Source organism: Nerophis ophidion, linkage group LG25 (genome assembly GCF_033978795.1).
Source record: "Nerophis ophidion isolate RoL-2023_Sa linkage group LG25, RoL_Noph_v1.0, whole genome shotgun sequence".
In the NCBI taxonomy this organism is placed as follows: domain Eukaryota; kingdom Metazoa; phylum Chordata; class Actinopteri; order Syngnathiformes; family Syngnathidae; genus Nerophis; species Nerophis ophidion.
Genome location: NC_084635.1, coordinates 16,793,830 through 16,817,173, shown reverse-complemented (window position 1 = coordinate 16,817,173; position 23,344 = coordinate 16,793,830). Strand labels below are relative to the sequence as shown.

The 23,344-nt window shown below is 38.2% G+C and overlaps 1 protein-coding gene across 1 annotated transcript in view; it reads left to right on the top strand.

Annotated features, from left to right (window-relative positions):
- Positions 1-23,344, top strand: part of LOC133542916 (E3 SUMO-protein ligase PIAS1-like) — a 173,406-nt gene that overhangs the window by 85,374 nt on the left and 64,688 nt on the right. The window contains exons 3-8 of the mRNA XM_061887176.1: positions 8,758-8,842; positions 8,941-9,079; positions 10,382-10,516; positions 11,066-11,171; positions 13,244-13,317; positions 19,802-19,962. Coding sequence (XP_061743160.1) covers positions 8,758-8,842; positions 8,941-9,079; positions 10,382-10,516; positions 11,066-11,171; positions 13,244-13,317; positions 19,802-19,962 — 700 coding nt within the window. The remainder of the gene's footprint in view (positions 1-8,757; positions 8,843-8,940; positions 9,080-10,381; positions 10,517-11,065; positions 11,172-13,243; positions 13,318-19,801; positions 19,963-23,344) is intronic.

Genomic DNA, 23,344 nt, shown 5'->3' with positions numbered 1-23,344 from the left:
ACATCAAATATCTTGTCTATGTAGCATATTCAACTGAATACTGTATGGGTTGAAAATGATTTGCAAATCATTGTATTCCGTTTATATTTACATCTAACACAATTTCCCAACTCATATGGAAACGGGGTTTGTACATAGAATCGAGAACCATCAATAATCGTTTTTTAATCGAATCGTAGCTCCTGAATTGTAATCATAATCTAATCGTGAGGTCTTCAAAGATTCCCACTTGTATTACTTAATTTGTTCTCAATATAATAAGATAATATTGTTTACCGGCACTAATTTTTGGGAAAATATATCATCCAGCAAAATGTATAATGGACTCAGGGTTAGTTGAACCCCATAATTTAAATGTAAGGTAACATAGTAGAAATGATCCAAATATTCCCCTAAAATTTCCTTATCCTATTTATGACATCTTATTTCTGTTTGTCATCAAAATTCAGCCATAACCTTTTGAATAATGTTGCTAACTATCAGACAGGAAGACAAACAAACAAACTCAGGATTTACATATACCTCCTGGTAGAGGTAAAACATGTCACAGCTGGCTGCAACTGTACTGGTTTTACAACTGGTCAGTTTTGCACCTATTATTTTATAACTAGTGTTCCCATCAACAATCTGCCATGTAAAAGGGAACTGCACTTTTTTTTTTTTTTTTTTTAGAATTTTCATTCACAATCCCTATGTAAGACAAGAACTCATGTTTTTCTTTTTTTTATGCATTCTAATTCATAGAATACGGCCATTACGAGGTGAATAACAATGCAGCAAATGGGATTACATAAAGTCCTTTAAAACACACCTAAAACCGCCAACAATACTCATTTACATCTTGTGACATGAATGCTAAACAAGTATTAGCGATATTGTTATTGTAAGCGCTAACGCAGACATCTAGTTGGATTACATAATTACAGAGCGCTAACTAACCTATGCTGTTCTATTGTCATATTGAGCCGATGAGCTACAGCTAGTAAAAGTTCTGAGCTAGTAAAAGTAAATACTGCTAGAATATAAATTATGCCTCCCACCTACATAATAGAAGGTTGTGCCATAAAAAGATTAGTTTGTGGCACTTTTTTTTAACCCATTGATAGAATTATGACTAATTCTTCATCTAAACGGAAAGATATGAACACTCAATCAGTCAGCATCCTACTAAGAGCAGACATTGTACAGTAAGTGATTATTTTATTTTTTTAAATGTTGTATATTTTGTTCAGCACTTTGCAATACTGCTGCATGATGCTTAGTGTTTGTTGTTGAAGGGAAAAGCGAACGTTGCGATGCGTCTATGAAATAATTACCCCGCTGTGTGCTTGAAATGACCAAAATACGTAAATACATGTTATTATGTGTGCATGTTAATACATTACATATATACTTCCAGCGATGGAGGTTTATGGATGATTTTAGAGCGCTTTATAGTTGGAATAGAGTATCGTCCGTTGGCTCCAGTGTTAGCTGTCTTCTACTAGCATTTAGAAGTTAGAATGCATAAAAAAAGAAAAACATGTGTTCCTGTCTTACATAAAAATTGAGACTGATAGGCAAAATTCCCCTTTAAAACCAATAATGCTGCTGTCCAGAGCTCACTGATGAACATTAACCACCAAACGACCACTATAATCCATGGTTCATGTTGGTGCATAGTTCTGTCTAATTAGGCGCCTGGTTAGACGGATTGAAATCCAGTTAGTTACCCCGCATGTGTGTTGTTCTGGTCTGATGGTCAAAATGAACACCAATGTTCTTTTCCACCTAATTCAGATTTTTGCTAAACCTCTTGCATATGTTGTTAGCAGATGTGTTGACTTGGGTGTGGCCCACTGGTGCAGCCTGTATACTAATACGTTGCCATAATAAGACAAGCTGCCAGCCGAGGAACCCACCAATCTAAGCAATCTTGTAAGCACACTGGAATGCCTTAATGAGCTCCCCTGCCATATACATAGGAGAGCCAGCCCATTATGATTCACACCACTGTTGTTAGTGGGGAGGAAGTAACACAGGTTTCATTTATTTGTGTAAAACTGCTTGGAAGAGATCTGACCTTTAGTCATTTTATTTTTCGGCTTTTGTCCTTGTTTGTAATAGAGGGGTCTCTTGTGTTTGTGTGCGTACGAGTCTGTTTGCATGTGTGTGGCACACTCAAGTCGGGGGAAAAGTAGCAAAGGCACGACTAGGCTAACAAACTCCAGCTGGGCTTTGTTGTGCTGAATGAGCAGATTGAACGAAATAATTTATCCCTGGTTTAGCTCATACTGAAGACCAGACCTAATATAGACCCAAGAACTGCTAATTTGCTAATACTAAATTCTGTTTTTTCAATTTTAAAGTGGGGGCAGGATGGGTCGAGTGATAGAGAGGACAATGATTACTTTCAAACTAGAAAAAAACAATATATCATGTGCTGTCAGCTGTGCCAGTAGAAATGTTCACATTTCAGCATATAAGAATTCCACTTTCAACTAAACAAAACATGCTGCAGTAAATTGTGTATGATTTTTATGTTTTACACGTGCACACTCACATCAACTTCAATTGTAGTCCATGAACAGTTAAAACATCTACTAAATAAATCAGAATTTACTCACAAGTTACTCAATAACCAAGAAATCCAAGAACCATAAACAATAGCTACAAGTTACTCAATACTTGAGTAGGCTTTTCAAGGAATACTTATTTACTCTTACTCAAGTTTAATTATTTTGATGACTATTCTTTACTTTTACTTGAGTCATTATTTTCTAAAGTAATGATACTCTTGCTTGAGCACCATTTTTGGGTACTCTACCCCCCTCTTAAAGACAATAGTGTTTAGATTATGTGTTACAGAGTCAGGGAGTAGTTTTTGCCATATAGCTGACTGCAGTCTTTTGTTGCGCCATAAAAGTGTTTGTACCGTAAATATTGTACTTATACACACCAGCTGTCTGATTGTAAAGTGTATCTTAGTTGTGGAGTTCATTACCACATTTGGAGGTGTTGAAATCGACATATAAAATCGCTAATGATAATCAGTATCAGCTCTGTAATCAATCTAATGCAAATTAGCATTGAGCTAGCACATTTTGAAAAGTGGAGCCTTACTCTATGTTTGAGTGTTTTGTATCAGAAATACTTGCTTTGTTGGCATCGAAAACTTTACTATCACCCGTTTTTTTTGTTTGGCTGAGTCAGCTCTAAGTGCTGCTTGAGTGCTTGTTTGCCTGACCAAGTTCGATACGGAACGTGAAGACACATGCAACAAAGGTGTAGAAATATGGCACCGTTTGATTTTGCATGAATCGATAGTTCGATACCCAGTTGTACTGACAACATTTGTTTGGTCCATTTGAAAGCACTGAATTCAGTATCCATTCCTAAATACATTGCTGAATAGTTCTCCATATCCTCCTAAGAACCAGTGTCCTCTGCAATGGACATGTCTTTTTGGTCTATTGCATTTGTCACAGGTTGATTGGCAACAGTAAATAGGCCCTAGTGTGTGAATGTGAGTGTGAATGTTGTCTGTCTATCTGTGTTGGCCCTGCGATGAGGGCAACTTGTCCAGGGTGTAAAACGCCTTCCACCTAAATGCAGCTGAGATAGGCTCCAGCACCCCCCGCGACTCCGTAAGTGACAAGCCATAGAAATTGGTTGGATGGATACATTTCGAAGAAAAAATTCCCTGTTAGGCAAAACACAAATGTCCACTGCAGAGGACACTGGTTCTCAGTAGGATACATGAATAGAATACAGGTCATGGTTTTCCTTACATCACATGCAGTTTAGGTGTTTTGGAAGAAAAAACATTTGAAAACAGGTCTTACTGTGTGGAAGGTTTAAAAAAATTACCACTGATATTATTTTCCCCTACCACCAACTATTAAAAAGAATAATATACAGTATTACCTCAACTTTTGAGCTTAATTAGTTCTATGATGGAGCTCTACACTCAAAACACTTATATCTCAAATCAGCTTTCACACTAACTTTATTTCTTCCCATGGTTGGAAAACAAAGTGAAGTCCATCTCAAGCTATAGTTAGCGAGTGACCAGATCTGTTGTTCGGATCTGAAGCGGTTCACTGTGGCATTTGCTACGCCAACCAATTGCAGGATGCTTGTAATTCAAATGTTTGCTTGCAATTTACTGAATAACTATTAGCCGAAAGACAGCTCTTATCTGAAAACACTCTCTTGTTGTGGCAATACTGTTACATGACATAGTAAGCCTTTTCTATGGGAAAATGGACTATTGTTTACTTCTTTTTATAGACAACACATACATGCAAATAATCTTAGTGTTTGATTATGAATGACGCATGCTCATTTGTTGCTAAATAGAAATAATGATGTGTATAACAATAGGTTACGGCTAGGCTGTTAGCAGAACTTGTCGATATCTATCTAGAAGAATAAATTATTGATCACACATAGGCAATTGGCAGCTGTATACAGCCAAATAACAATCACATATTTTCCCCATTGTGGAATCAATAAAGTCTATCCTATCCTATTTTTAAAAAATAAAGTTTGATGTCGGACACCAAAAGTCAATTTAAGTGTGAAAGATGATGTGTTTCAGCAGAGATGGGAAACAGAGTACTTGTTTATGGACTTGCAAACGCAGTGCTTGATGTGATGTGCATTTTAAACAACCTAATGGACCACTGCAACATATATCATAAAGATAAGTAGTATCCTGTCATAACTATTGATTTCTGTTCCTGAATACTGCATAAGTTGTTTTATTTTCTTTGACCGTTTCATTTCCTTTAAGAAATACCAAAGGCATTCTTTGTAAAAAAAAAAGAAAATTGAGTTTGAGAAAACAAGTCATTTTATGTCATGTCCGAAATGTTCATGAAAAATATGCTGATATAATTACTGATTTTTAGTGTAACATGATTCTTAGTGCACTGTAAAGAGGGGTACATGTAAACATATTTGTTCCTGTGTTTTACACAAAGGTGTTGGGATTTTATAACCTTGAGGATATGTACTCACACAAGTAGTAGTCAGGGTCGGTGACATTTTATTGGTCCTATTCACCACAGAAGTTGCTATTTTATTAGAATAAAAAATATGAAATACAGTTTAAGTTGCTATTGTAATCAGAATTGATATTGGAAAAAATGTAATCAAGTAGTTCCGTCTTTAGAATAAAAGTTTGCAGAAGAATGTTTCATCAAATGTAGAGTGCAAGGAAAAGGGTTCAGTGCAGACAAATATTGGCTTATCCAGTTTGGTGGAAAGAGTGACTTGAAGCATGAATGTGATGGGAGGGTGAGAGTTTGAAAAAGCATGCAAGGACAGCGTGAGCGAAAGTGAGCAAGAGTGAGCTAGAGTGATCGAGATCTATTTTTAGCTCCGTTGCAGAAGAGGAAGAAAAGTCTGTAAGCACACCACTTTCAATTTTGCACAGGCACCAAAATGCTTAACCGTTAAAAAGAGGCATTAGAGGGACAAGCGGTAGGAAAATGGATGGATGGATAAATGGATAAATGAATGTACAGTTTGCATTATGGGTTTTATATGCAAGGGTTGTATTATAGGTAATTACAGAGTGAATAAAAAAGCTCTTTGATATGTGAGGACCAAGACTGGCACCATAATTAGTCAATACGTGCTGTGGAACTGGACGTGCACTCGCTGACATTACACCTGTTTTAATAAAACAAACACCAAGGTGTAATTCCTGATAATGGTTTCACATTAACAACCCACTGGCTATAAGCACACAATTATTCCCTCTAAAAACATGATATGCACTTGGCAATTAAACTTTGATCATTTCAACCAGCACTCATTGTTATGCTTAAGGTGTTTGCACGAAACAGGAGAGTGTCGACAAGAGTTTTTTTACTGGCATATTCAATTTAAAGGCACATCACAAATGGTTTATTTTGCAAATACTAATAGACTTGGTGAATAAGTGAATATATTGTTGGGTTCCACAAAAAAAACAAAGAACAATCTAATTTCTAAATACAGTATCGATCTTTTTTAGATATCACTTAACAGCATCACAATCAAAACATTTTACAGAAGTAACCATGTCAGGCTGCAGCTATTGATTATTTTAGGAATCAAGTATTTAATTGATTCGATTATACAGCCGTCCAATAATACGATGTAGCCTCAATTCTTCTTTCAGGGAAAATAGTAGAAATATACAAGGATTTTTTGGATGGCTTTTATTCTTTGCACTTTTATACTATGCTCACATCATTCTATATTTTGTTGGGGAAAAAAATTAAAAAGTAAAAAAAAAAACCTGCGTGGCCTCAAACCAGATAATAGATAAAAAAAATCTAAACAAAAAGACTGATAATTTATGATGTTTGAGTGACTGTACAAGAAACATCTCAAGGATGCACTGGGACACCATCCTATCCATCCATTTTCTACCGCTTATTCCCTTTGGGGTCGCTGGTGCCTATCTCAGCTACAATCGGGCGGAATGCGGAGTACAACCTGGACAAGTCGCCACCTCATCGCAGGGCTAACACAGACAGACAGAAAACATTCACACTCACATTCATACACTAGGGCCAGTTTAGTGTTGCCAATCAACCTATCCCCAGGTGCATGTCTTTGGAGGTGGGAAGAAGCCGGAGTACCCGGAGGGAACCCACGCAGTCACGAGGAGGACATGCAAACTCCACACAGAAAGATCCCGAGCCTGGGATTGAACCCTGACTACTACTCAGGACTTTTGTATTGTGAGGCAGATGCACTAACCCCTCTTCCACCGTGCTGCCCGCACTGGGACACATCCACAGTAATGTATCCTGGAGTCATAGGGTGTTTCGGGTCTCGCAACATCATACACCCTCGCCCAGTTGACCCAGCCGGGGTTGATCAAGTCCCCACTTGCATCCCAGTAGCAGTCCACGGATCAGCCCTCTTAATCCAAAGCCACCGTGTAGCCTTCTCTGCGGCTTCGCTTGCGGATCTAATGGCTCTCTTCTTTGCTGCCCCTACAAAGCCCAAGCGACTCAGGATTTTTGTACAGACAGCGTCCTGCAAAACCCATAAAACCAGCTTCTATAGGCTCATAGAAGGTTCGCCAGCCTCTCTTCCTGCACTCCTCCACCTGTTCCTGGGACTTAGCGCGTTTCCTCTTATTGGCTTCCTCAATACGTTCTTCCCAGTGCACCGTAACTTCCAGAATGATCAGGTGTCTTTAAGCCTCAGAGGTAACGATCATGTCTGGACGTAAAGTTGTATTTAATGTATTTAACAATTTAACACACATTTACTAACACGCCATGTACCAAAATAGTCTTTTACCTTGTCTTTGGTTGTTTGCTGCTCTTAAATATGCAGGATGCTTTCTGGCAACGGGCTGCATCGTTAATGTAGTGCTATTGTGAAATGCCAACTCAGTTTGACATTGCAAACATTTCACCACAATGTCTGTCTTTTTCAATTTAAATGATTGCAAAACCTTTGCCAGTTTATCTTCCCTCTTCTCTTCTCTTTGCTTTCTTTCTTCCTCTTCTTTGAGCCATCTCTGTCGGTACTCCACAGCGTGACCTACTGTGCAGCTCCTTGGGTGCACAGCTCTCTATTGGAGCAGTCTTGCGGGAACAATGTATTTCATTCCATCCATCCATCCATTTTCTACCGCTTATTCCCTTTCGGGGTCGCGGGGGGCGCTGGCGCCTATCTCAGCTACAATCGGGCGGAAGGCGGGGTACACCCTGGACAAGTCACCACTTCATCGCAGGGCCAACACCGATAGACAGACAACATTCACACTCACATTCACACACTAGGGCCAATTTAGTGTTGCCAATCAACCTATCCCCAGGTGCATGTCTTTGGAAGTGGGAGGAAGCCGGAGTACCCGGAGGGAACCCACTCATTCACGGGGAGAACATGCAAACTCCACACAGAAAGATCCTGAGCCTGGATTTGAACCCAGGACTGCAGGACCTTCGTATTGTGAGGCAGACACACTAACCCCTCTTCCACCGTGAAGCCAATTTTCTTTCTGAAATATATCATCAAAGCAACAAAAAAAATCAAGGACTTTTTCTAATCGAATTAATCGATGAATGGATGCAGCCTGAGACTCCCGTTACACTTTTTAAAGCATATTCCTGCTATCGAGTAATCCTTGTGAACAGGGCGAGTTGGCTCTGCTGTTCTGACCAACGAGGCATACTGGCAATAATTAATCAGATTTTTTTTTTTACCCGGCTTTTTATTCATCCGTGACTGTAATGTGGAGTAAGCGAGTGTGTCATGTTTTGGGGTTAATTTGTCTTTCTATTAATCAAAAATATAATTCACTTTCTTTCTGGGAAATTGCATTAAGAGCGTCTGAAAGACCGATGAAAGTTTCTTTAAAGCAAACCGGGACAATGAAGTGTAAAAATTATATGTCGGAACAAACAATGTTTTTTTTTTACAAAAAAGCACATGACCCTGAACATCCCAAACAAATCTAAATTCTAAGTTTTGCACAACAGCATTACCAAACTTTCTACTATCTAACCATTACCATCATGTGTATGACATTAGACTTTGAGAACATGAAGAAGGGTGGCAAAACAAAGTAGGATAGGTATTTTGTCCATCAGCAGGGGACAGACATTACACACTGTATACACATCACCCATGCAGATGTGACTGTCTTTTGTTAACATTCAAGAAATACATGTATAATCACAACATACAGTATTATCTTATTATACAGTGTAAACTATTGGACATTTCTATTAAACATTTTTTGTTGTTTTTCCGCAGCTTCAGACAACAGCCAGAGATTTCAGGAGACGTGTTTTGCCTTTGCATTAACACCGCAGCAAGTCCAGCAGATCAGCAGTTCCATGTAATATAAACAATAAGTCATTCTGTTCAAGCCTGGATCTAAATTATTTATAAATGAATCATGCTGGTACAATTCGTTTTTTTCTTTTATAATTAAAGGGACATCTCGGGGACCAAATGTGATTCCTCAGTTCAAGTCCAATTGCGGTTTTGCCTGTCAGAGACGAGCTGTCCTCAGGAAGATCATTTTCCACCCAGTTTGTGTGTGAAAGTGAATGGCAAGCCATGTAACCTGCCGGTGAGTAACACTGACACCAACATATACAGTGGAGAAACTGTGAAAACACCATGTTTGGTCTGTTCATAAATCACTCCTTTGAAAATATGCTGATAACACCACATGGCAGTACTAATAGTCATTATATATTATGGTGGGTCTTATGGAGATAATGATGCTATTTATTATGTGGTTGTCCGAAATAGTGTACCAACAATGGTAATTAATTTACTCAATCAATCATTGAAAAATCACACCTGTCTGTTCCTGCCAAACAGCGAGATACAAAAAAAAAGTAACAAACGGAGCGAAAAACTAGCAGCTAAGGAGTGCGGTAACCATGAGGAAGCTAAATGGCGTGCAAACTGAACAGAGTAGCGAGCATACTGTAGATGACAGACCTGAAAATCTTTGGAGGGAGCTGAAAGTCTGTGTTACTCAGCGACAGCCCAGAAACCTGACTGATCTAGAGGAGTGGGCCAAAATCCCTCCTGTGAAGAACTACGGGGAAACGTTTGACCTCTGTAACTGCAAACAAAAGCTACTCTACCAAATATTAATGTTGGTGTTCAAATACTTATTCTCAGCTTTATCACACAAATAAATTGTTGAAAAATCATAGATTGTGATTTCTGGATTTTTCTTTTTAGGTTATCTCTCATACAGTGGACATGCACCTACCGTGGAAATTTCAGACCCCTCCATGATTTTTAAGTGGGAGAACTTGCAAAATAGCAGGGTTTTCACAAACTTATTTTCTTGTATATATATAGGGACATATATACATACATGTGTATATATATGTACAGTATATATACATTACAGGCCAAAAGTTTGGACACACCTCATTCAATGCGTTTTCCTTAATTTCATGACTATTTATATTGTAGATTGATATGAAGGAGTTTGTTGTGCAGAGAGCGACAGTACATTTCTTGTACTAGAAAAAGACATAACCAAAATGATTGTAACTCCAGACAACCAGAGAGAGCACTGGTACATAATCATGTGTTTGCTAAGTTTTTTCTGTTGGATGGAAATATTGTTAGAACTTTGAAAATATTTTTTGACTGTTAATTTCATGCTATCTAAGGTGGGGAAAACTAAGTAAACTGAGGTGTGACATAAACTCAAGGAAATCTTTTGGAGTTGAGTTGATGGAGCGTCTGATCCTCTCAGTCTTTAGGCAGCTTTAAGTACTGACAGTAACAATCTCAATGTAAAGAGGGCCCAATACCCATTTCCAGGTTTTTCCTGTCCTGTCTCTTACGTTCCATTTTTTTAAAATACATGTCCATACCCTTTTATCATGTAACTTTACAGGGTTATCTTCCTCCAACCAAAAACGGTGTTGAGCCTAAGCGGCCCAGCCGGCCCATCAACATTACCTCCTTGGTCAGACTGTCCACCACAGTCCCTAATACCATTGTGGTGTCCTGGACCGCTGAGATTGGAAGGGTAAGAGTCCAAACTCTCTTGCGTGTTTGATTCTCTCTCTCTCTCTCTCTCTCTCTCTCCACACAAATATGTATATATACATACATATATATATATACATATCATTTCACTGGGGAATGACAATTTTCTGTTGTGAATTTAAATAAATGGTTTCTGAGCCTTGTTGTGACGGGGGTGGAAGTGCCTGTTCAGGATTCATCTATAATGTGTGACTATTGTGGAACTATTCTTAGAGCAGCAATAGCTTTGCTTTAAGGACCAAAGGTTCTAGTTCAAGACCTGCTGCAGACAGATAATATGTTCAGTCTATTCCTCAAAGAGGTAGTCAAAAGTTGTTGTAGTTCCACAAAAACACAAAAGATGGCAGTGTTGTCCCTCCCACTGTCCTCATAAAAGTGTGTTGTCTCGCACTCTGTAGAGCCTACAATAGCCTCAGACAAGGATGCATACTTTGTACTATTGCATGTTGCCTGCCCTGTCCTTCATGTGGGCAGTCATTGGTCCACTGAAAAATGCTAAATGTGGCTCTGTGGGTTTCTATATCCACAGAATTACTCCATGGCAGTGTACTTGGTGAAGCAGCAGTCGTCCACAGTACTTTTGCAGAGGCTACGGGCCAAAGGCATACGGAATCCAGACCACTCCAGAGCACTCAGTAAGACTTATTTCAGCCTCTTTTTGTTATTGACATCTTGGTTAAACTGTACTTTTTAACATCTGTAAGGTGTATAACAGGGCTATTCAACTACATAATGAAGAGGGCTGCATTTTCAAGAGCCCAAGGGCTCAGTGGGAGGACATTGAAGTGTGAATGCTTCTGCTGGTTATGTTTCTTTGAGACTGCGTTTACTTAATTGCAAAGTAAACACATGGGCTGTCAAACTGCGCTGTCAATAAAATAAAAATTGTTTAGGTTCCTTCTTTTTAATTATTTTCCTTCCTTGGTTTTATTTCTTTACACCTCTTCCTTCATTTAGGTTTGCAAGCCTGTAAATATAAACATAAAATAAACATAACAAAATGATACCTTCCATTGTGTATTTTACATGAATAATGCTCATTGTGCATTTTTTTTTATAAATAAAATAGGTTTAGTATTTATATATTCACCCAAACTACAAATGTTGACACATAAAAATTTCACAACATTCACACGCACTAAACATTGTATGTTACTATAAGCGTTGTCGCCCTCTACTGGTCAAATTTAGCAATACATGTATTAAACAAGGCTTGCTCATTACTCCCAGACAAAAAATAACAAGACCACCAATACAAAAGACATCACAATGTCATCAATTTCAATACAAAACAAACTAAATATATTTATGCACAAATTTTATCTACTCACAAATGTTTGACTAAGTTTTGGGATTTCTACTATTGTTGCTGCTTGTCTGTGTCCGCCGCTTAAATGGTCCACCAGAAAAGAATGACTCGAGCAGCTGCTCGGGGTAGCACATTCCTACTTTGTTGTCCGGTCGTTAAAAGTCAGATTTTTGCAACTCATTCGGATTTTTTTTCTAGGGTTGAATGAGTAGTCTTCTTCTACTCACCCCACTGCTGCTTTACTGGGACACATATGCTTCGTGTTGCCCCGGGTGGTAGTAGTACTGTATACATCAGGCCTGGGCAATTATTTTGACTCGAGGGCCACATTTAGAGAAAAAAATGTGTCTGGGGGCCGGTATATCTATTTTTATGAACACTAATACAAAACCTCACAATAATGTCTGATTGAGTGCTGAAAACATCATGACAGACCGCTTTAAAAAACATAATGGAATTTGAAATGTTTCTATGAAGGATAAAACACTGAATTTTTACAAAATATGAACGTCGCACCCCCTTTCGATCGACACATTTTACAATAAAGTGAAACGCAACAAACAGTGAAATATGAACGCGAAGGGTACAAAATAAACCCACCTACAATCTGATATATCTGATACATCACTAAGCTTTAGAACTTTGTTGTTAAAATTTTCTTCCACGTCTGTGGAAAGTCTTCCCACCCACACTGCTTGGTGCCTCGTCTGAGCTGCTGTGACTTACATTACCATAGTAACTAATTAGAGGACCATAGTAACTAATTAGATGACCATAGTAACTAATTAGATTACCATAGTCACTTGTGTATCATCCATAAGCGCAGATTCCAACCATTGAAATACTTTGTATAGTTCAAGACTTACAGTCTTTAGAAAACATCACTGCACATCATAATGGCAGCTACACTTTCCATCTTAAATATCTAAAAAAATTATTTGGAAATGTCCGGCGGGCCAGATTGAAAAGCTCAACAGGCCGCAGGTGGCCCCCGGGCCTTAATTTGCCCAGGTCTGGTATACATGATCAACCCTAGGTTTAATGGTTTCATCGCCTTTATGAACGATGTTTGACGGGCCGGATGAAAAGCTTTGGCCGGCCACCAGTGATAGACTTGCTGTATAATTACCCAATTAATACATGCAGTTATTTGTCAATACAACTAAATGCTTCATTTGCTGTTTTGCAAACATTTATGAATCAGCAAATATGTATCTGTATAACATTGTGATCAGTAATTAGAAGTGGTTTGTGAACAATGACAATATCTAGTTTGCACTAACATCAGCCTTGATGTGTTTAAAGCAATAAAATGATTTACAAGAAATGAAACTGTAAACATGCATTTATTTTTCTCTGCCTCATCTGTGTGTTTGTTTATTTTCCTTTTCCCGGCAGTCAAGGAGAAGCTAACAGCAGACCCAGACAGTGAAATAGCCACAACTAGTCTCCGTGTGTCATTGCTGTGTCCGGTAAGCACATAGTTTTAATTTTAAAACAACAAAAGAGCCCAATTCTTCTCATTTCAGAGACTTTTAAAGTGATATTGGATCCTAGTGGTAGACTCCAGTACGGTCATTTTTGGGCTTCATAGCACACCTAATTATACAAACCCCGTTTTCATATGAGTTGGGAAATTGTGTAAAATGTGAATATAAACGGAATACAATGATATGCAAATCTGTTCTGTCTCCCTGTAATGTTTGTCTGATCTTGAATGGGATTGTGCTGAAAATTGTAATTTTCCTGAAGGAACTCTCCTGACGGAATAAATAAAGTACTATCTAATCTAATCTAATCTAAATCATTTTCAACCCATATTCAGTTGAATATGCTACACAGACAACATATTTGATGTTCAAACTCATAAACATTTTTTTTTTTTTGCAAATAATCATTAACTTTAGAATTTGATGCCAGCAACACGTGATAAAAGAAGTTGGGAAAAGTTGCAATAAATACTGATAAAGTTGAGGAATGCTCATCAAACACTTATTTGGAACATCCAACAGGTGTGCAGGCTAATTAGGAACAGGTGGGGGCCATGATTGGGTATTAAAACAGCTTCCATGAAATGCTAAGTAATTCACACAAAAAGAATGGGGCGTGGGTCACCAATTTGTAAGCAAATTGTCGAACAGTTTAGAACAACATTTCTCAACGAGCTATTGCAAGGAATTTAGGGATTTTACCATCTACGGTCCGTAAAATCATCAAAAGGTTCAGAGAATCTGGAGAAATCCCTGCACGCAAGCGATAATATTACGGACCTTTGATCCCTCAGGCGGTACTGCATCAAAAACTGACATCAGTGTGTAAAGGATATCACCACATGGGCTCAGGAACACTTCATAAAACCACTGTCAGTAACTACAGTTGGTCGCTACATCTGTAAGTGCAAGTTAAAACTCTACTATGCAAAGCGAAAGCCATTTATCAACAACACACAGGAACGCCGTGGGCTTCGCGGGGCCCAAGCTCATCTAAGATGGACTGATCCAAAGTGGAAAAGTGTTCTGTGGTCTGACGAGTCCACATTTCAAATTATATTTGGAAACTGTGGACGTGGTGTCCTCCGGAACAAAGAGGAAAATAACCATCCGGATTGTTCTAGGCGCAAAGTTCAAAAGCCAGCATCTGTGATGGTATGGTGGTGTATTAGTGCCCAAGGCATGGGTAACTTACACATCTGTGAAGGCACCATTAATGCTGAATGGTCCATACAGGTTTTGGAGCAACATATGTTGTCATCCAAGCAAGGTTGTCATGGACGCCCCTGCTTATTTCAGCAAAACGATGCCAAGCCACGTGTTACAACAGCGTGGTTTCGTAGTAAAAGAGTGCGGGTACTTTCTTGGCCCGCCTGCAGTCCAGACATGTCTCCCATCAAAAATGTGTTGCGCATTATGAAGCGTAAAATACGACAACAAGACCGCGGACTGTTGAACAACTTAAGCTGTACATCAAGCAAGAATGGTAAAGAATCCCACTTTCAAAGCTTCAACAATTAGTTTCCTCAGTTCCCAAACGTTTATTGAGTGTTGTTCAAAGAAAAGGTGATGTAACACAGTGGTGAACATGCCCTTTCCCAACTACTTTGGCACGTGTTGCAGCCATGAAATTCTAAGTTAATTATTATTTGCAAAAAAAAAAAGGTTATGAGTTTGAACATCAAATATCTTGTCTTTGTGGTGCATGCATTTGAATATGGTTTGAAAAGGATTTGCAAATCATTGTATTCCGTTTATATTTACATCTAACACAATTTCCCAACTCATATGGAAACGCGGTTTGTAAACTGCACCCATCAGATTTTTGGACAAATGTTATTTTGTACACATGAAGGCCGCACAAATCTATAAGTCGCAAGAGGTCATTGAGCGCAGTTCGTGCTCCTATGCATTGAAACCGCTGAAGTTGTTTTCTTCGGCACGTGGCGGTCTGGACGTTTGGGACCCATTAGTGGTGGTGGATTTCCAGTTCAATCGTCTATGGCAGGGGTGTCGAACTCATTTTAGCTCAGTGGCCGCATGGAGGAAAATCTATTCCCACACTGGCTGGACTGATTAAATCATGGCATAATAATTAAAAAATATTGACAGCTTCAAAATGTTTTTTTTTTGTTTAACTTTGGGCAAAAATAGAACAAGGACTTTCTTAAAAGTTATATGTTACAACTAATCCTGTTCGCAAAACACTTTCAAGTTAGTTGACAATTATGAGGTAAAATAATTGGTGCGGTTTCAAAAATTCCTTTAAAAACACAATGGATGAACATAAAACTTGTCTCAGTGTTTTAACAAAGCCATTCCACTTTAAACACTTCCTGTACAGCATTCTCGCGTTGGCTGTTCAGCATTAAAGACGTGTTTGGAAAAGCAACCGAGTGTTTCCTCAAAGCGCTAAAAATTGTGAAATCCACAGCTGCTACAATAGATGCATTTATCATCATTCAAATATTACAAATATAACATAGTCAAAAAACAAAAAAATTACACCATAATAGCTGAATTAAAAGTAACATAACTACAAACTTAACCAATGTGTGAACATGGTAGATTTAAGCATAAAATAAAATATAACAACAAATATAGAAGCACACATTTTAACAATGTATTTCAGTGTGCACATCGTGCTGTCAACAAATTGCGAGCGCTGCACGGTACTCTTGGTTACAAATATGATGGTCAAGTTGACTTAAGTCTGCATTTTACCATTTTGTTATTTTATCCGTTGCGTGGAAAATGTACTATGAAAGAAGTTGGTAGTGTCTGTAGCCACAGCATTAGTCTGCTGCCAGCCACAACAGCTAGTTGCTTGCACTTGCGCGGATTGAAATAGTGGCAGCCAATCCAGGGGGCGCTTAAAGTCAGCTGACACTTCATCTTAAACAGTGTGATGTGTGACTTGAGTTACACTTGAATTGCTATTCCGACACCTAGTGGACACATTTAGTACAGCAGTTCATTTCATTAAAAAAAATGCAGCTCATTGTTATTCTTAGCAAACTCATCTAGCAGGTCGTGGGCCTGATTAAACCCGTCCACTGGCTGTAGGTTTGACACCCTGGTCTATAGCTTTGTGTGCATTTTGTAATGTCTTATCTCCGTGATGAGGGTGAGTGCATAACACGTTCAATGGCGGATTAAATAGTTGTGTAACTACATTTGATTTAAAGAGGACCTGTTACGCACAGCAACTTTTCTTACCTATTGGTACCTGTCTTGTGTATTTGAGACTTGAGTAAGTCCCAACAATTTTAAATGAAACCATGGAGGCATTACAGAGATGTATATAAAACAATTTTGCCTTCTTTCATACTTTCTCGAAATTTATTGTTTGGAATGTGCCAAATTTGTGACTTTTTCCCATTAGTTACGTCAGCGGATATCTCCATATATGGTCAACTTTGACCCGAAAAGCTTTGCGCGCGCCTGCCAGTAGTTTAATGCTGTAGTCAATAAGTCTCTTATTTTTGTCTATCCTCTTGTCTCGTACATGCACTTGCATCCATTGCTGTTGCAGTTTCCAATAGAAAGTTGTGTGCAGTTCAAACTTATATCTTTCAGCAGACTTGATATAGAAGCGCTAAAAACGATGACATGGCTGGCGGGGAGAAGACACAGTCGAAGTGAAGGCACGTAAATAGGACCGACCACAAAACCGTGTACCCTGAAGAGAGGCAGTCAGAAAGCAACTTGAAAACAGTCTGTAAAACATAATCTATGCAAGATTTTGACCAATTTCATGTTTTGTAAACCATAACAAAGTGTTTTAAATGTAAAAAACAAAATCATAATATTTTAATGTGAACTGTTTCATTGGTATACCGTGACCTGTTCGGAAATTTTATTGGTTTGATGTGACACAGGTTAAACTTGTTAGTAGCTTGGGAACCCGGAACAATTCACAAATTAGCCCCAGCATTGTATAAAGCCCAGGGTTCAAAGCGTGGAGAAAAAAAAAGTAGCATCTTATAGTCTGAAGATTACGCTATTATTTTAAATAGAATACTACATTTCATGTTGTGAACCTGGTAAATCTGTGGTCTTCTCCTCTTGGCTGAATTTCTCAAATTCTGCTGCCACCTCCCCCAACTACTCCTACTCTGTTTAAATTGGTCTAGGTTCAACCCGCAAATGATGATAATGCTAACAGTTATCAGCAACCAATAAAAAATTGGATATTGGACAATATTTGCTGAATATTGGAGATTCTGCCGTCAAACTGTTAATTGGAAACTGGCGAGAACAGAAGAGCAGTGAAATTTAAAGGGGAAGTGCTTTTTGGTGGAATTTTGCATAGCATTCTCAATCTCTCTGTAAGACAAGATCCCAGATATATATTGTTTTATGCATTCTGACTCTTGAATAAACGCTAGCAAGTGTCAGCTAAAAACGGAGGTAATATAAGTCATCTATTGCGCTCATAGAGCCTTGTAAAAACATCCAAAAAACGCCATTTACCTGTCGTGACCTGATTATTAACTAAGTGTTAACAATATTGTTATTATAAGCCAGGGGTAGGGAACCTATGGCTCGCGAGCCAGATGTGGCTCTTTTGATGACTACATCTGGCTCTCGGATAAATCTGAGCTTACATTGCTTAACACGATAAGTAATGAATAATTCCACTTGTAATCACAGTGTTAAAAATAACGTTCAAAATATAAAACACTCTCATGCTTTTTTATGTTCAAGCAGTTGCGTTAATGGTAAGAAGTAATTTATTTATTATTGGTTAGTGTGGGGCTTGCCCTCCTGAGGGTTCTTCAGACCACCAAGCCCCGACATGAGAGCCTGTTTCAGGGTTACAATATTGTTTTATTTTTCAAAAAGGCTCAAAAATAATTTTTCTCTATTGTTCTCGCTTGCGCTCTGACTCCAGCCCCAACCCCGTCTCTCCTCCTGGCTGCAACTTATAACAGAGTGACAGGTGATTAGATAACAAGGCCCAGGTGGGCCTTTTGCGCACCTGTCGCTGATTTCGAGGCCGTTCCTGGCACACCCCGCTTTGCTGCAGGCCTGCAGGCCACGCTCCCTCCCCAATTCGCTTCAGAATAACAATGTTATTACAAAGAATAAGAGACTTATTGTACTCTAGAAATGTTGGTCTTACTTAAAAATGCACGCTTTTAGTTGTGTACAGTGTTAAAAAAATATTTTATGGCTCTTACATAAATACGTTTTGAAATATTTGGCTTCTTGGCTCTCTCAGCCAAAAAGGTTCCCGACCCCTGTTATAAGCGCTAACGTAGAGGAACTATTTTTAGCGACGCCGTGATCATAAAGAGGTAATTAGCTCATGCAGCTATATACTGAGCCGGTGAGCTGCTGCATTGCCTCTGAGTTAATGTAAATATAAACATCTCATCAGTCGGCATCTAAGTGAGAGAAGACATTGTACAGTAGGTGATTGTTTTATTATGTTTATAGTTTTTGTTTTATGTTTAGCACTCAGCAATAGTGCTACTTGCTGGATCTGTTTATCACACAGCTTCTAAAACTTGTAGATCATCTGTATATTCAGGGACAAAAATGTACGGTTCTGGATTATCATTTGTCCCAAAGTTGTTGTTGGCTCTCTTGAAGTCTGCCATGATTAGCAGTAGTTGTTGTTGAAGGAAATTGGGAATATTGTGATGCACTACCATATGCTTAAAATGAGCAAAATACGTAAGTATTACATGTTATTATGAATGTGCCTTTAAACCATTACATATATACATGCAGCGTGTAACTGAAACGTTGATGGTCTTTGGATGTGTTTTTGAGAGCGCTTTATACGCAGAAAAGATCAAATCCCCATTAGCTCAATTGTTAGCTGACTCTTTATAGCGATTGACGTAGATTGCATAAAAAAGAAAACATGTTTGTACTTGTCTCACATAGGGATTGTGAAAGATAAACCAAATATAAAAAAAAAATGCAGTTCCGCTTTAAAATCGGTCTTTAGCTCCCCAGTTAATCAAACATTTTTTCCTCCTGATTTATTCCTGTTTAAATACACAATCCTTTCATGCAAAAAACAACTCTTTGGCTGCCATTTTCAAGAGAAAGGGTAGTAAATGTACTAAATAGCGGTTGTGGGTTACTGCTGTGCACTTAGCAAGTTTCCATGTACAGTATGGACTTCCTAAAGTTGTGACTTGAGATCTCCTAAAATTCTCATATCTGATCGAACAAAAGATTTGGGAGTGGCATGCATACAAATGAAAGCAGGGATAATTTAACCAACCTCATTATATGGTACTTTTACATCATATACGTACGTCTGAAAAGTTGCAAATGTAAAATAAGAGCCCTTTAGATTCTAAGACATTTTCCAACTCTGAAGGTGCACCTTTTCCATATGCTCATGTTCATGACATTTATGCCACCCGTATACTTGCTACGGGCCCTGCTGTGGAAGTATCCTCTTTATTGCCTGACTACATATTTATGCACCACTACGCAGCTTGGAAAGATGCGGCTGATGATTCCATGCCGGGCGCTGACATGCTCTCACCTGCAGTGCTTTGACGCCACACTCTATATCCAAATGAACGAGAAGAAGCCCACCTGGGTGTGTCCTGTCTGTGACAAGAAGGCCCCCTACGAACATCTTATCATCGACGGGTAAATAATCCAACCCCACCATCACATCCTGTAGTAAAACTATGCACAGATTATTTCACATAAACCATCTAGTTCATTTGTAAACACTTAAGTGGTTGGATTCTCTTAGAAGTCCTCATTTCATAACAAACAGCAATCATGATCTACTCCTTTGCTTTCCAACATGTTTATCCATGTTATTTTTGTCATACCCATATTTTATACTTTACATCAGGGGTGTCCAAACTTTTTCTACTGAGGGCCGCACACTGAAAAAACAAGCATGTAGGAGCCAATTTGAGATTTTTAATTTTCAAAACCAATATAATATGTAGATTTCTTCTTTTTTTTTTTTTTTACCTTTAGGGCTCCCCTCAAGTTTGTTCCCAGGCACCCGGAAGGGTCTCAGTCATTTTCTTTTTAATTCAATGCTTGAATTACTAGATCAACATCAGGCCTACCTGTCAATATTCATTTTTGTTTCTTTATTTTATTTTTTGTTTTCCGCCCTTTTTGTCAAAACCCTGTTTTTATGGCATAAACACAAAATATGCAATATTTCCCCCCCTAAAATTTTTTTAAAAGCGAAATGTTTGATGTGAAATAATTGGAGCCATAAATAGGTCAATAATTAATAACATTGACTTTGATTCATTATTATTTTTTTAACAACGATAAAAAATTTGTGGGGATCCAAAAGAGCCCCACTAATTAATGTGTTAAAAATAAGACACACTTTTTAAATATATATATTTTTTTGATTTCAACGCTTAAATATCTAGATCATTTTCAGATCCATCCGTCGATTATAAGTTGAATTTTTTGTTTGTTTTATGTACTTATGTCAAATAAAATTGTGTTTTATATGAGGTGGCGACTTGTCCAGGGTGTACACCGCCTTTCGCCCGAATACAGCTGAGATAGGCTCCAGCAGCCCCCGCGACCCCGAAAGGGACGAGCTTTAGAAAATAGATGGATGGATGATTGGATGCCAAAAACAAAATACGCAATATTTATCTTTAGAATTTTGGGATGTAAAGTAATTGGAGCCTAGAATGGGTCAATAATTCATAGCAACATTGATGTTGATTTATTGTTATTTTTGGAGACAGCTTCAAAGTAAAAAACTGCTTTAGAGTCTAAATTGAATGTGACACGGGCCATTAAAAATTCACAGTAGACCGCAAATGGCACTTGGGTTACACTTTGGACACCCCTGCTTTACATCTATTCAGATGTAATGAAGAAGAATCCATTGTTTTATTGTATTTATATCTCATTTACTATAACTGTTGTAGTCGCTAGCTCTTATGCCCTGTGCTTCTGCATTGGGTAATCTTACATATTTTATACACAACTCCGATCTGATCTGTGGAAGTTACCATGATTACTGGTTAATGGTGCTCCGGATTTGCCACCAAACCCATGATTAGGGATGCAACGATTCTACATTTTGACTGTAAGATTATAGTCTGAGTAATAATCATGGTTTCCCTTATATCACAATAACTATGGATCAATTAATTTTAAACAAAATAAAAATCATCCATCCATCCATTTTCTACCGCTTGTCCCTTTCAGAGTCGCAGGGGGTCGCTGGAGCCTATCTCAGCTGCATTTGGGTCATAAAATTACATATTATTTAGAGTTTGATGTTTTATTCGTTACTGTTGGAAATAACATAGATTGATCAATAACTTTTTTAATAACAATATAATAAATATAAACACAATAATCTGAAATGATCCCTAAGGGGAAAATGTTACCCATGTGGGTAGTAAATTCAAGTTGCATTGTCTTCAACTGTCATCCATGCCTTTTTTTTTTTTTTTTGTAATTTAGTTTACTTAGGGGTGTAACGATTTGTTTTAAAGTCCTGTTGAAATTAGATTTTCTTGTTTAAATGGGAATAGCAGGTCCATTCTATGTGTCATACTTGATCATTTCGTGATATTGCCATATTTTTACTGAAAGGATTTAGTAGAGAACATCGACGATAAAGTTCGCAACTTTTGGTAGCTAATAAAAAACTTTGCCTTTACCGGAAGTAGCAGACGATTTGCGCGTGACATCACGGGTTGTAGGGCTCTTCACATCCTCACATTGTTTACAATCATAGCCAGCAGCAGCTAGAGCTATTCGGACCAAGAAAGCGACAATTTCCCCATTAATTTGAGCGAGGATGAAAGATTCGCCGATGAGGAAATTTAGAGTGAAGGACTAGAAAGAGAAAAAAAAAGGCGATTGCAGTGGGAGCGATTCAGATGTTATTAGAAACATTTACCAGGATAATTTTGGAAAATCCCTTACCTGCCTATTGTGTTGCTAGTGTTCTAGTGAGATTTAATAGTACCTGAATGTCGGAGGGGTGTGGCCACGGGTGTGTTGACCCAGTGTCTCTGAGGGAAGTCACGCAGCTGCAGCAAGACGGAAGCTCCGCTGATGTCTTCAGTAAGAGCCAACTTATTACCACAATTTTCTCACCAAAAACTGCCGGTTGACATGTGGTCGGGATTTATGTTCGCTTGACCGCTCTGATCCATAGTAAAGCTTCTTCTTCGGGAACTTCAAACAAGGAAACACCGGCTGTGTTTTTGTGGCCAAAGGCTAAAAGCTTCTCACCTACATCTTTCTACTTTGACTTCTCCATTATTAATTGAACAAATTGCAAAAGATTAAGCAACACAGATGTCCAGAATACTGTGTAATTATGTGATTAAAGCAGACTACTTATAGCTTGGATCGGGCTGGAAAATAATGTCTGCTACAACCCGTGACGTCAAACACACGCGTCATCATACTGCGACCTTTTCAACACGACACTTCGCGGGAAATTTAAAATTGCAACTTAGTAAACTAAAAAGGCCGTATTGGCATGTGTTGCAATGTTAATATTTCATCATTGATGTATAAACTATCAGACTGCGTGGTCGGTAGTAGTGGGTTTCAGCAGGCCTTTAACAACGATTCGATTTTTGTGGATTTCTGACACGATTCAGGAACAATCTATTTTTTGTATTTTTTTTTTTTTAATGATTCAATCCAAAACGTTTGAGTGATTTGAAATCGATTCAGTTACTTGTTAGCAAACAATTCAACAAATGTGACTGTGAAATAAATAGTATACATTTCACATTGCAGTTGAAGTTTTCTATTTTCATGTGATTTCTTGTAAGGGTACTATGTATAAATGAAATATTTTCCGGACGATATAGCACACCGGGATATAAGCCGCACCCACAAAATCTTTAAAGGACAAAATATTTTTCCATATATAAGCCGTAGATATATATGTTATGGAAAAAGTTATTTACACAGAGATATTTTGTAAATGTTTATTTACATACCTTAATAGTTTCCAAACGGGATGTGTAACACGACAGTTAAACGGCTGATCAAACAA